At 52.0% G+C, this 10526-nt stretch overlaps 1 protein-coding gene across 11 annotated transcripts in view; it reads left to right on the top strand.

Moving 5' to 3' along the window:
- The first annotated feature begins 6356 nt into the window (after nucleotides 1-6356).
- The window catches only part of LILRB1 (leukocyte immunoglobulin like receptor B1), a 44297-nt gene continuing 40127 nt past the window's right edge, over nucleotides 6357-10526 (top strand). For 3 of the 11 annotated variants that reach the window (XR_001114139.2, XM_012500022.2, XM_012500017.2), the window contains exons 1-7: nucleotides 6464-6580; nucleotides 6970-7051; nucleotides 7213-7248; nucleotides 7438-7719; nucleotides 7867-8169; nucleotides 8396-8692; nucleotides 8946-9248. Coding sequence is in view for 10 of the 11 variants with exons in the window: in XM_012500022.2 (XP_012355476.2) it covers nucleotides 6578-6580; nucleotides 6970-7051; nucleotides 7213-7248; nucleotides 7438-7719; nucleotides 7867-8169; nucleotides 8396-8692; nucleotides 8946-9248 (1306 nt within the window). In the remaining variant the exon portion in view is untranslated. Of the gene's footprint in view, nucleotides 6581-6969; nucleotides 7052-7212; nucleotides 7249-7437; nucleotides 7720-7866; nucleotides 8170-8395; nucleotides 8693-8945; nucleotides 9249-10526 lie in introns of those variants that run through there. The other 8 variants (XM_012500019.2, XM_012500018.2, XM_012500020.2 and 5 more) reach the window with 6 other exon arrangements.

The following is a 10526-nucleotide window of genomic DNA, read 5'->3' as shown; positions in this document are numbered from 1 at the left end:
AACTGTGATATATTTTCTTATCTATGAATGTTGACTTTCCTTGCCTGGATCCCCTTTGTTTTCCCATCCCCAGACATGAGGCTACATCCCACATGGCAGCGTTGGGTCCACACCTCCACACACCTGTGTGCTCTGGTCCATGGCATGTGACACAGTCTTCCTTCTTCCTCATTGTCACACTCCTTGATGTCCCTTACTGAGTCCCCATCTCTTCAATTCAGAGATCCAAACCTGAACCACCAACTAAATCAACGACAGAAGATCAGATTCCAACCAGGAAAACATAAATCCACCCTGCTGCCCTGACACCCTCTCTGTACCCTACGAGCCCTTCTCTCTTTCTCAGATGCTATCTGTGTAATTTCTCCTGAAATATCACCACTTGGAATCATCACAATGGCATTTCAAGTGACACCACAGCTATGCTGATTCTGAAAAAGACATCTTTAAAATGCTGTAGTTAGTGGTATCTACCAATTTCTGTGACATCAATATTTTTTTCATGGCCCAAATCAAGGTGCCAATGGGTTCTCACTGAATGCAGGGTTAGGAAGCAAGGGACAGAACTGTCTTCACTAATGAGCACCAGGGACTTGTGGCACATCCCACTGAGAGCTCACCCATATACCTAGAGTCCTTTCTATTTCAGAGGCAATGATCACTTCTACTTCAGTGTTATGGCACGGGTCAAATGAAATTCTGACACTGTTATCCTAGCATATCCACAAAAGACAAACCTATTAGTATCTGATGTGAGAGATAACACGGCTCACTTAAAAATCCAAGTACATGCTGGGCGCGGTGGCTCATGCCTGTAATCCCAGCACTTTGAGAGGCCGAGGCAGGCGGATCATGAGGTCAGGAGATCGAGACCATCCTGGCTAACACGGTGAAACCCCGTCTCTACTAAATATACAAAAAAAATTGGCCGGGCGTGGTGGTGGGCGCCTGTAGTCCCAGCTACTCAAGAGGCTGAGGCAGGAGAATGGCATGAAACTGGGAGGCAGAGCTTGCAATGAACCGAGATTGAGACATTGCACTCCAGCCTGGGTGACAGAGCAAGACTCTGTCTCAAAAAAAAAAAAAAAAAATCCAAGTACAACTTAAGAAAAATGTTAATAGAACTATGCAGGTTTGAGGAAAGAAATTTTTTTGAGATGGAGTTTTGCTCTGTTGCCCAGGCTGGAGTGTAATGGTGCAATCTCGGCTCACTGTAACCTCCACTTCCCGGGTTCAAGCGATTCTCCTGCCTCTTGAGTAACTGGACTACAGGTGTGCACCACCATTCCCGGCTATTTTTTGTATTTTTAGTAGAGACGGGGGTCTCACCATGTTAGTGAGGCTGGTCTTGAACTCCTGATCTCAGGTTATCCACCCACCTCAGCCTCCCAAAGTGCTGGGATTACAGGTGTAAGCCACCGCGCCCAGCCGATGGAAAAATTCTTAAATGACTCGTCCTACCTTCTGCTGGTCCAGGCACTCCTTGGTTTGGGGCAGCATCCTGCCAATTTCTGCCTCCATCTTCTCAATGCTTACATCTACCTGGGTGCCTCTGTCTTCACACCCATTCTTCTGTGTGTGTCTCTTCTCTTCTTCAGATTATGACACCAGTCAGATCAGATTAGGACCCATCCTAATTCGTTATGATCCCTTGATCATGACTTAAACGCATTTGCAAAGACTCTATTTGCAACTATGTTCACATTTCTAGCTAATGGGGCTCAGGATTTCAACATGTATATTAGGGGAACAAGTCAATTTATAACAGTGTCTACAAGAAAAGTACGCATAGAAATACATTTAACCAAATACAAAAATTAGGTGGGCGTGGTGGTGCACGCCTGTGATCCCAGCTACTCAGGAGGCTGAGACAGGAGAATCGCTTCAACCCAGGAAGCAGCGGTTGCAGTGAGCTGAGATCTTGCCATTGCACTCCAGCCTGGGCAACAGAGTCAGACTCTGTCTCAAAGAAAGAGAAATACATTTAACCAAAGAGATGCAATATGTATACATTGACAATTTTAAAATACTGCTCAAAGAAATAACAAAAGACCTAAATGAGGAAAAAGTCATCCCAGTATTATAAATTAAGAGGCTTAAAATTAGTTATCTCCCTCTAGAGAACCTAGACGAATACACTCACTCCCTCTCCTTGTTCGGAGGTTCTCCTGGCTCTCAGCTTTTCTCCTCTGTGCTTTCCATGTCCCCGTGGTTCTCTGGTGAGCCCCGTCATGCTGTCTTAGAAGATCCACTTAGAATTTTGGTATTTACTCACCATTTTGATTCCTCTTAACGAGAGAGGCACACGCCAGCTGTTCCCATTCGTCCAACCTGAACCTGAGTCCCCGGTCATTTTTTCCACCACTTTTTAGTCCTGGGAAACTCAGTCCCAATGTGCTTGCCATTCATCTGAGAATAATTTTCATTTTCTCCAGTAGTTTTAAAATTACTTTGTATCTATTCTAGATATCGTTTGCTCTATCATAGTTAAGACATTAATGTTATTTATAAATCTGTGCACGTTAAACTCATGATCTTTCTTCATTTCTACAAAAATGTCAACTATTTCCTTTGCAAGTATTTACTGACTAACCTACTCCTTATTTCCTTCATTCTGAAAGTGTGACGCATAGAGATATATCTGTTTCCTCTTCTCACCACATTGCTTGTGTGCATTAATTATCTTTTCTATTTTTTTCATTTCTAGTTTTTCTCCGACGACTAATGAAAAATTTAATAAATATTCTACACCAATACAATGTTTATCATTTCAGCAGTGTCTGGTTCTTGATGAAAGTATTTCTAAATGTGTTAATGTAATTTACTATTTTTCACATCACAATAGCTTCCTAATTCATTTCTACAATTGCCTGTTTTTTCTCTAATGGACTCTTTGATTTTTATTCCTCTGGGGTGGGTTTTTCTCCCACACACCTGATCTTCCATACAAGGTTTCTCCCAGGGCTGACTCAGGAAGGAAAACTGATGAGGGGCATTTTTGTAGCCGCTCCTGCCCTGCGGTGTCCATGCTCCCAAGCTTAGAATCAGCTCTGTGTTATGCCCGGCATGGTGGAGCCCATGAGCCCCTCACATTCAAGTGCCAGGGATGCCCCGTCCAGCAGTGATTAAGCGAGACTGTGTCATGCACACCCGGGAAGGTGGCCCAGTGCTGAGTGTGGCCCCGGGTCACCAAGCTGAGCAATCCCAGATTCTGTCCACAAATACAGAAGAGAGGGAGCCACAGTCTCTCTAGGGTCCCATGGTTTCCTCCACTTTTTCCTTTGTTCTGAGAGAAAGACAAAGTGCCATGACTGCTCTGTGGGCTGGACAGATGCCTGTTTTCACCTGCAGGCTTGAACTCAAGCTGAGGTCTTGAGCATTCCCAGGTACTGATACAGCACCTTAGATTGTTTCTAGAAAACACTGAAAAATTAACCCTTTTGTTAATGATGTAGAAACAAGCCCTGCCCTGAACCAAACTCCTGAAATGCTCAGGTTAAACTTTGTAACTCAATCCCTTCACTGCAGGTACCCAGTAGGAAAGTCACATGAGCAAGGATGAAATGACTTTGGTCAAACTCAGACCCCACAGGGCCAGGAAGGCCTGAAGGAGAGGAGGCCCATGCTTCCAGGTCTCAGATAAGAACTTTTTCTAAGGACTTTAAAAAAAACCCCATAAGAAACTCTTCCATGTCTTTCACCCATCTCCTGCTTTGACAACGTTTATTACTAGATATTCTTTAGGACGTCAGGAATGCAGATAAGATGCTCTCAAGAGAACACTTGCCCAGCAACGGCTTCTCCTCCAATGGACTGACAGCAACTCTGGCTTTGAACCTCTGGAACCAGGGAACTCTGTTTCCAGGCAGCTCTGTCAGCTTCTCCCTTGCTGCTGATAAGTATTTCCTTTACCTCTCTATGTACAGAGAACTCTCTCTGCGGTGCTTTTCGTCTATTCTCACACCACAACAATCATCAACACAGGAGACTTGTAGGATCAGATGTGTGGGATTGTTTCCCAGACCCAGTAGTGAACAGCAGCTGGGTGTTCTCTATGTCAGCTCTGGCGCTGTCTACCCAGACACAGTCCCAGATCCCACAGATTGAAGGTTCAGTCCCCAAGACTGCCACCCCCCCACCATTCCCAAGTCCAGACCTCCAGAACTTCTGACTGACTGGCTTCAAGTTGGGGATCCCATGACTATCTCTTTGGGTTTGATTAATTTGCTGTAGCAGCTCACAGAACTCAGGGAGACACTGACATTTTCTGGTTGAATACAAAGCACACTGCAGAGGACACAGATGAAGAGACACATCAGAGGAGACATGGGGGAAGGGACCAGAGCATCTATACCCTCCCTGGGCATCGCCCTCCAGGAGCCTCCGCATGCTCAGCCACCCAGAAGCTCAGGAAACCCAGCCCTCTTGGGCTTTTAAGGGAGCTTCATGACGTCAGCATTTCCTCCCACAAGGAACAGGGTGAGACCATCTTCTGGGAGGGTCTTAAGATCCACCATCAGAAAGGCAGGGAACACTAGAGCCTTGCCTTGGGGCAGGTGAAGGAAGGGCAGGAGGAGGTCAGAGGCCTCCCCTGGGGCCCAACACAGCCAATGTTATAACAAAAGACTGTAACAAGTGCTATGGAGTTATGAGCCAGGAGCCGCGGGTGAAAACCAGTGTGTATCACAACATCGCACTTCCCTCTCTGGACGCACTGTGTCTTGCCATGCCATGCACTCCAGATCGTAATCCTTGCTTCTCATTCCCAAATACAGGCAAAATCCGGTGACTCTGGAGCAATGCAGCCTTGAATTCCCGGGGTCTCTTGTATGCACACTTTCTTCAACCAAACGGGGATTGTAACTATGGCATTTGTGGTATGTAAATCCTGTGTATAGGAATGGCAGACTTTCCCTATACATGGTCCAGTGGAGCCAGCTTCAGGGCTGGAGTACAGGCAGGTTTTGTGACATGTGGGCCATAGACTGGAACCAGTTCCCTTGTACACCAAGGAACAACTGTACTTAGAGATAATTTTCTGTAGATTTTTGTTTTGTTTTGTTATTTTAGGTGAAAGCATTGGATAGAACACCCAATGTCACCTTGTCTACCTCCAGGACATGCTGCAGGGCCCACTCTATGGAAGCCCCTCTAACAAATGCTCTATGAACACCCTGGTGTTTAGCGCTTCTTTTGTTGGAATCCCAGCAGCTCTGTCACTGGACGGTTTGGTGCACTCCCTTGAGGGAATTCCCGTGGGCTGCTTGGGGTCCACTCCAGCCTCAGGTGTAGCTGGAGGACGCAGCCTCCCACCTTGGTCTGGAGTCCTGAGCCACTCACTGTCATTGCAGATCCCGAGGTTCCTCTCCCGGCTCCACTCAGTGGTGGATCCTCCACCCTAATGAGCCCTTGATGGTCCCGGGACCCTGTGGCCTCTCACCTCCGGCCTCCGTTCTTTCTTACGGATCCATCTACATTGGGAACTTCCACACCTCTTTTTCTGCTCATGACCTTGATGCTCTGGGTATTTCAGAAATAGTACATGTACATCTATCCATTAGGGTCAGATGTGAGATCCAGAGTGGACACATCAACCACCTACGTAGACTGTGGAGTCCAACACCAAGATCCTCTCATGTCCCAAACACCTCAGGTCTTCCCCTGGTCTGGAAATCAAGCACAAATGAGCCCCTCCCAATGTTCGGCACCACTGACCCCACAACCACTGTCACGAGTGGGATTTGTGACAACAGTCAGCAAAGGAAGAATCGGAGCATCAGAGATGGTTCATTACCTCCCGAGGTCACGTAGGCAGTGGATGATAACCAGTCATCGAATAAATATCAACTCCCTCCCCGACTCCCCAAATCAAAGCTCAAACATAAGTCATTGTTCCCAAAACGTTGAACAGGGATTGAGGTGCAGAGGGACGGCCAAGGACGCAACGGGCACGAAGGAGGCAGGAAAGACTCAGAGGTTTGTTCCCAGTGGGGTGGGGGTGGACACTGTAGCAAAATATTTTAAAAAGGGGAAGTTGAGGCCAGGCGCAGTGGCTCACGCCTGTAATCCCAGCACTTTGGGAGGCCGAGGCGGGCGGATCACGAGGTCAGGAGATCGAGACCATCCTGGTTAACACGGTGAAACCCCGTCTCTACTAAAAATACAAAAAAAAATTAGCCGGGCGTGGTGGCGGGCGCCTGTAGTCCCAGCTACTCAGGAGACTGAGGCAGGAGAATGGCGTGAACCCGGGAGGTGGAGCTTGCAGTGAGCCGAGATCGCGCCACTGCCCTCCAGCCTGGGCGGCAGAGCGAGACTCCGTCTCAAAAAAAAAAAAAAAAAAAGGGGGAAGTTGAGAGGGGACTATTTGGTTGAAAGAAAACCCACAATCCAGTGTCAAGAAAGAAGTCAACTTTTCTTCCCCTATTTCCCTGCATTTCTCTTCTGTGCTCACTGCCACACGCAGCTCAGCCTGGACGGCACAGCCACATGCGAGATGCGTCTCTGCTGATCTGAGTCTCCCTGCAGCATGGACCTGGGTCTTCCCTGAAGCATCTCCAGGGCTGGAGGGACGACTGCCATGGTAAGGACCCTGCAATGCTGTGCTGTTGGATGGGCTAAAGGAGAGAGGGAGACCTTGGGGGAGGCTGTGAGAAGGAAGGAGAAGCCTCCGCTATCCTCATCAGGAACGACAGACAAAGGAGGCACCAGTTTTATTTGCTGCTACATCCCGGCTCTCAGTGGGATGAAAACAAACCAGACAGACAGTGGCTGGGGGTCAGGAAAGGGCCCATTACTGTCTGAAATGGTGCAGAGGGCCCAGTGCCTGCCCCCACCTCAGCCCTAAAGGAATGAGAGTCAGGCTCCTGGGAGGGCAGTTCCGCTTCCTGTGTGGCTACAGATGACAAAATCCCATGACAAGAAGGACCCAGCCCCCAATTGTCCACACCCTGTGTGTCTCTGTCCTGCCAGCACCGAGGGCTCATCCATCCGCAGAGCAGGGCAGTGGGAAGAGATGCCATGACCACCATCCTCATGGTCCTGATCTGTCTCGGTGAGATTTGAAGAGGGAGGGAGCTTCTAACCTAGGAGAGACCTCACCCCACCGCCAAACTCTGGTCCCTAAGGAGACCCTAGGGGCTCACAAAGATCCCAGGGAGGGGAGGACCTGCCCAGGCTTCAGGGGCGAATCCCTCACAGGGAACTCTCTTCCAGGGCTGAGTCTGGGCCCCAGGACCCACGTGCAGGCAGGTGAGTCTGTCCCCAGCTCTCCCAGGACCCTCCTCCTCACTGGGGACAAGGGGCCACCTCCGTGCAGCTGGGGATGGGGAATAGCAGTTCTGGGCTGACTGATGGGGGCGTCTGGAGGGTCCTGCGGCTGAGAGCTGAGATCTGTTGGGTGGGAAATGACTTAGAATCCGACCTCTGATTTCCTTCCAGAGACCCTCCCCAAGCCCACCCTCTGGGCTGAGCCAGGCTCTGTGATCACCCAGGGGAGTCCCCTGACCCTCAGGTGTCAGGGGGGCCTTAAAGCCCAGGAGTACCATCTATATAGGGAGAAAAAATTAGCATCCTGGATTACACGGATACAACCAGAGCTTGTGAAGAAGGGCCGGTTCCACATTCCATCCGTCACCTGGGAACACACAGGGCGGTATCGCTGTCAGTATCACAGCCACACTCAGTCAGAGCCCAGCGACCCCCTGGAGTTGGTGGTGACAGGTGAGAGGACACCCAGGGGTCCCAGCCCCAGGCTCTGCCCTCAGGAAGGGGGTCGGCTCTCAGGGGCATCTCCCTCTCACAGCCCAGCCCTTGGGATGATGTGGGAGGTGGGAGCCCCATTCAACACGGTGCCTCTTTCTCTCCTAGGAGTCTACAACAGACCCACCCTCTCAGCCCTGCCCAGCCCTGTGGTGACCTCAGGAGGGAATGTGACTCTCCAGTGTGTCTCACAGCTGGCATTTGACGGCTTCATTCTGTGTAAGGAAGGAGAAGATGAACACCCACAATGCCTGAACTCCCAGCCCCGTACCCGTGGGTGGTCCTGGGCCGTCTTCTCCGTGGGCCCCGTGAGCCCGAGTCGCAGGTGGTCGTACAGGTGCTATGGTTATGACTCGCGCTCTCCCTATGTGTGGTCTTCACCCAGTGATCTCCTGGAGCTCCTGGTCCCAGGTGAGACATTCACAGCATTGCCTGGAGTTCCCTGAGTCTCCAGGCAGGTGGGGAGGAGCCGCCTCTCAGGGCAGCTCCAGGGGGGATAATGTTGGGGCGAGAGGGCTCAGGGCTCCTGGGGCCAGAGACACAGGAAGATCAGCAGTGGTGAGGCCCTGGGGGAGAGGGAGGGTTTTTGGGGAAGCCTGAGGGTCGGCTCCTGGAAACCATGACCACCTTTTCCCAGGTGTTTCTAAGAAGCCATCACTTTCAGTGCAGCCGGGCCCTGTCATGGCCCCTGGGGAGGAGCTGACCCTCCAGTGTGGCTCTGATGTCGGCTACGACAGATTCGCTCTGTACAAGGAGGGAGAACGTGACTTCCTCCAGCGCCCTGGCCGGCAGCCCCAGGCTGGGCTCTCCCAGGCCAACTTCACCCTGAGCCCTGTGATCCGCTCCCATGGGGGCCAGTACAGATGCTCCGGTGCACACAACCTCTCCTCCGAGTGGTCGGCCCCCAGTGACCCCCTGGACATCCTGATCACAGGTGAGGAGCCCAGCGGATTCAGTCAGGGACCCAGGCTCTGCACAGGCCCTGCCAGGGAGCCCAGGTGGTGATGGCCGGGATGAGGGGTGGAGTCCCAAGGGAGGGACAGACAGACAGAGACAGGGGACGGGCGGGGAGGGGGAAACTCAGAGAAAACAGAGACAGAGAGATTGAGGGTCCCAGAGAGAGGCCTGGGGAGGTGTCAGCTCAGAACAAGGTGGGGCAGCCCCTCACCCATCCTTCTTCTCTCCAGGACAGATCCCTGACAGACCCTCCCTCTCAGTGCAGCCGGGCCCCACGGTGGCCTCAGGAGAGAATGTGACCCTGCTGTGTCAGTCACGGGGCCGGATGGACACTTTCCTTCTGACCAAGGATGGGGCAGCCCATCACCCGCTGCGTCTGAGATCAGAGCACCGAGCTCAGCAGCACCAGGCTGAATTCCCCATGAGTCCTGTGACCTCGGCCCACGCGGGGACCTACAGGTGCTACGGCTCACTCAGCTCCAAACCCTACCTGCTGACTCACCCCAGTGACCCCCTGGAGCTCGTGGTCTCAGGTGAGGGCCCTGACCCTGTCCTCTCTGAGCTCAAAGGCTCAGCTCAGGCCCTGCCCCCAGGAGAGCTCTGGACACTAAGAAAAGAGGGGAGTTGGCCGGGCGCAGTGTCTCACGCCTGTAATCCCAGCACTTTGGGAGGCCGAGTCGGGCGGATAACGAGGTAAGGAGATGGAGACCATCCTGGCTAACACGGTGAAACCCCGTCTCCACTAAAAAATAGAAAAAATTAGCTGGGCATGGTGGCAGGCACCTGTAGTCCCAGGTACTCGGGAGGCTGAGGCATAAGAATCGCTTGAACCCGGGAGGCGGAGCTTGCAGTGAGCCGAGATCCCACCACTGCACTCCAGCCTGGCGACAGAGGGAGATTCCGTCTCAAAAAAAAAAAGGAAAAGAAAAGAAAAGAGGGGTGTGAAGGGGGAGGGTCCACAGGGGAGGGTCGAGCCCATGAGAGGGTGGAAATAGACGGGACCTCCCACCCCTGCCTCCCACCCCTGAAGTCTCAGTAGGGTAAAGAACAGGGAGGGCTGGGAGGAGACAGGGGTGAACCTCAGAGGAGATGAGATTAGACTGAGGGTGGGAGACGGAGACCCCACCCCCTCCCCTCCTGATGTTTCCACCTCAGAATCAGAGCCTCTGGGGATCCCAACCTCTAAGTCCTGACCCCATGGGTGACAAAAACCCAGTCACTCCCACCATAGAGAAGTTTCTAGACTTGTCTCAATGCTATCTCCAATATTCAGGGTCTGATTTCCAGGGCAGCAGAGCAGAGGGTGGACAGTAAGGGTGTAGTCCGCGTGGCTTCCTGGGGCTCCAGGGATGGGGCAGGTGTTCCCTCCGTGGTGTTCAGAGGGGAGGGAGGTGTTTGAGGTTCAGCACTGATGAGTGGAGCAGCGGGGTCTTTCCCCCTCCCCGAGCAGGATTCCCAGGAGCCGTCACCTCTGGTTGAGACTCTCTGCTCTCTCATGTACAAAACAAAATCTCTCCAATTTTCTACCGATAGCAACACCCGGCACAGCTCTGCAGGACCCCCACACCCCGACCTTGTCCTGCGGGACGTGTGATGAGTAGAGGAAGGAGAACAGGCTGGGTTAGCAGGATTTGGGGTCCAGCCTGACTTGCACACGTGGAAGATGCTGGTGCTGATGGAGGAGGAACAGAGGCGGGCGAGTTGGAGAGAGGACAGACGGACAGTCCCTTGGCAGCTCTCATTTCTCATTTCCAAGAGCCCCTGAGGATGAGCCCCTCGCCCACCCCTGTAGAGTCCCTGGGCCATCTCAA

The sequence above is a fragment of the Nomascus leucogenys genome, chromosome 10 (assembly GCF_006542625.1).
Source record: "Nomascus leucogenys isolate Asia chromosome 10, Asia_NLE_v1, whole genome shotgun sequence".
NCBI lineage: Eukaryota > Metazoa > Chordata > Mammalia > Primates > Hylobatidae > Nomascus > Nomascus leucogenys.
Note: the sequence above shows the minus strand (reverse complement) of the source record. Positions and strands in the feature narration are given on the sequence as shown.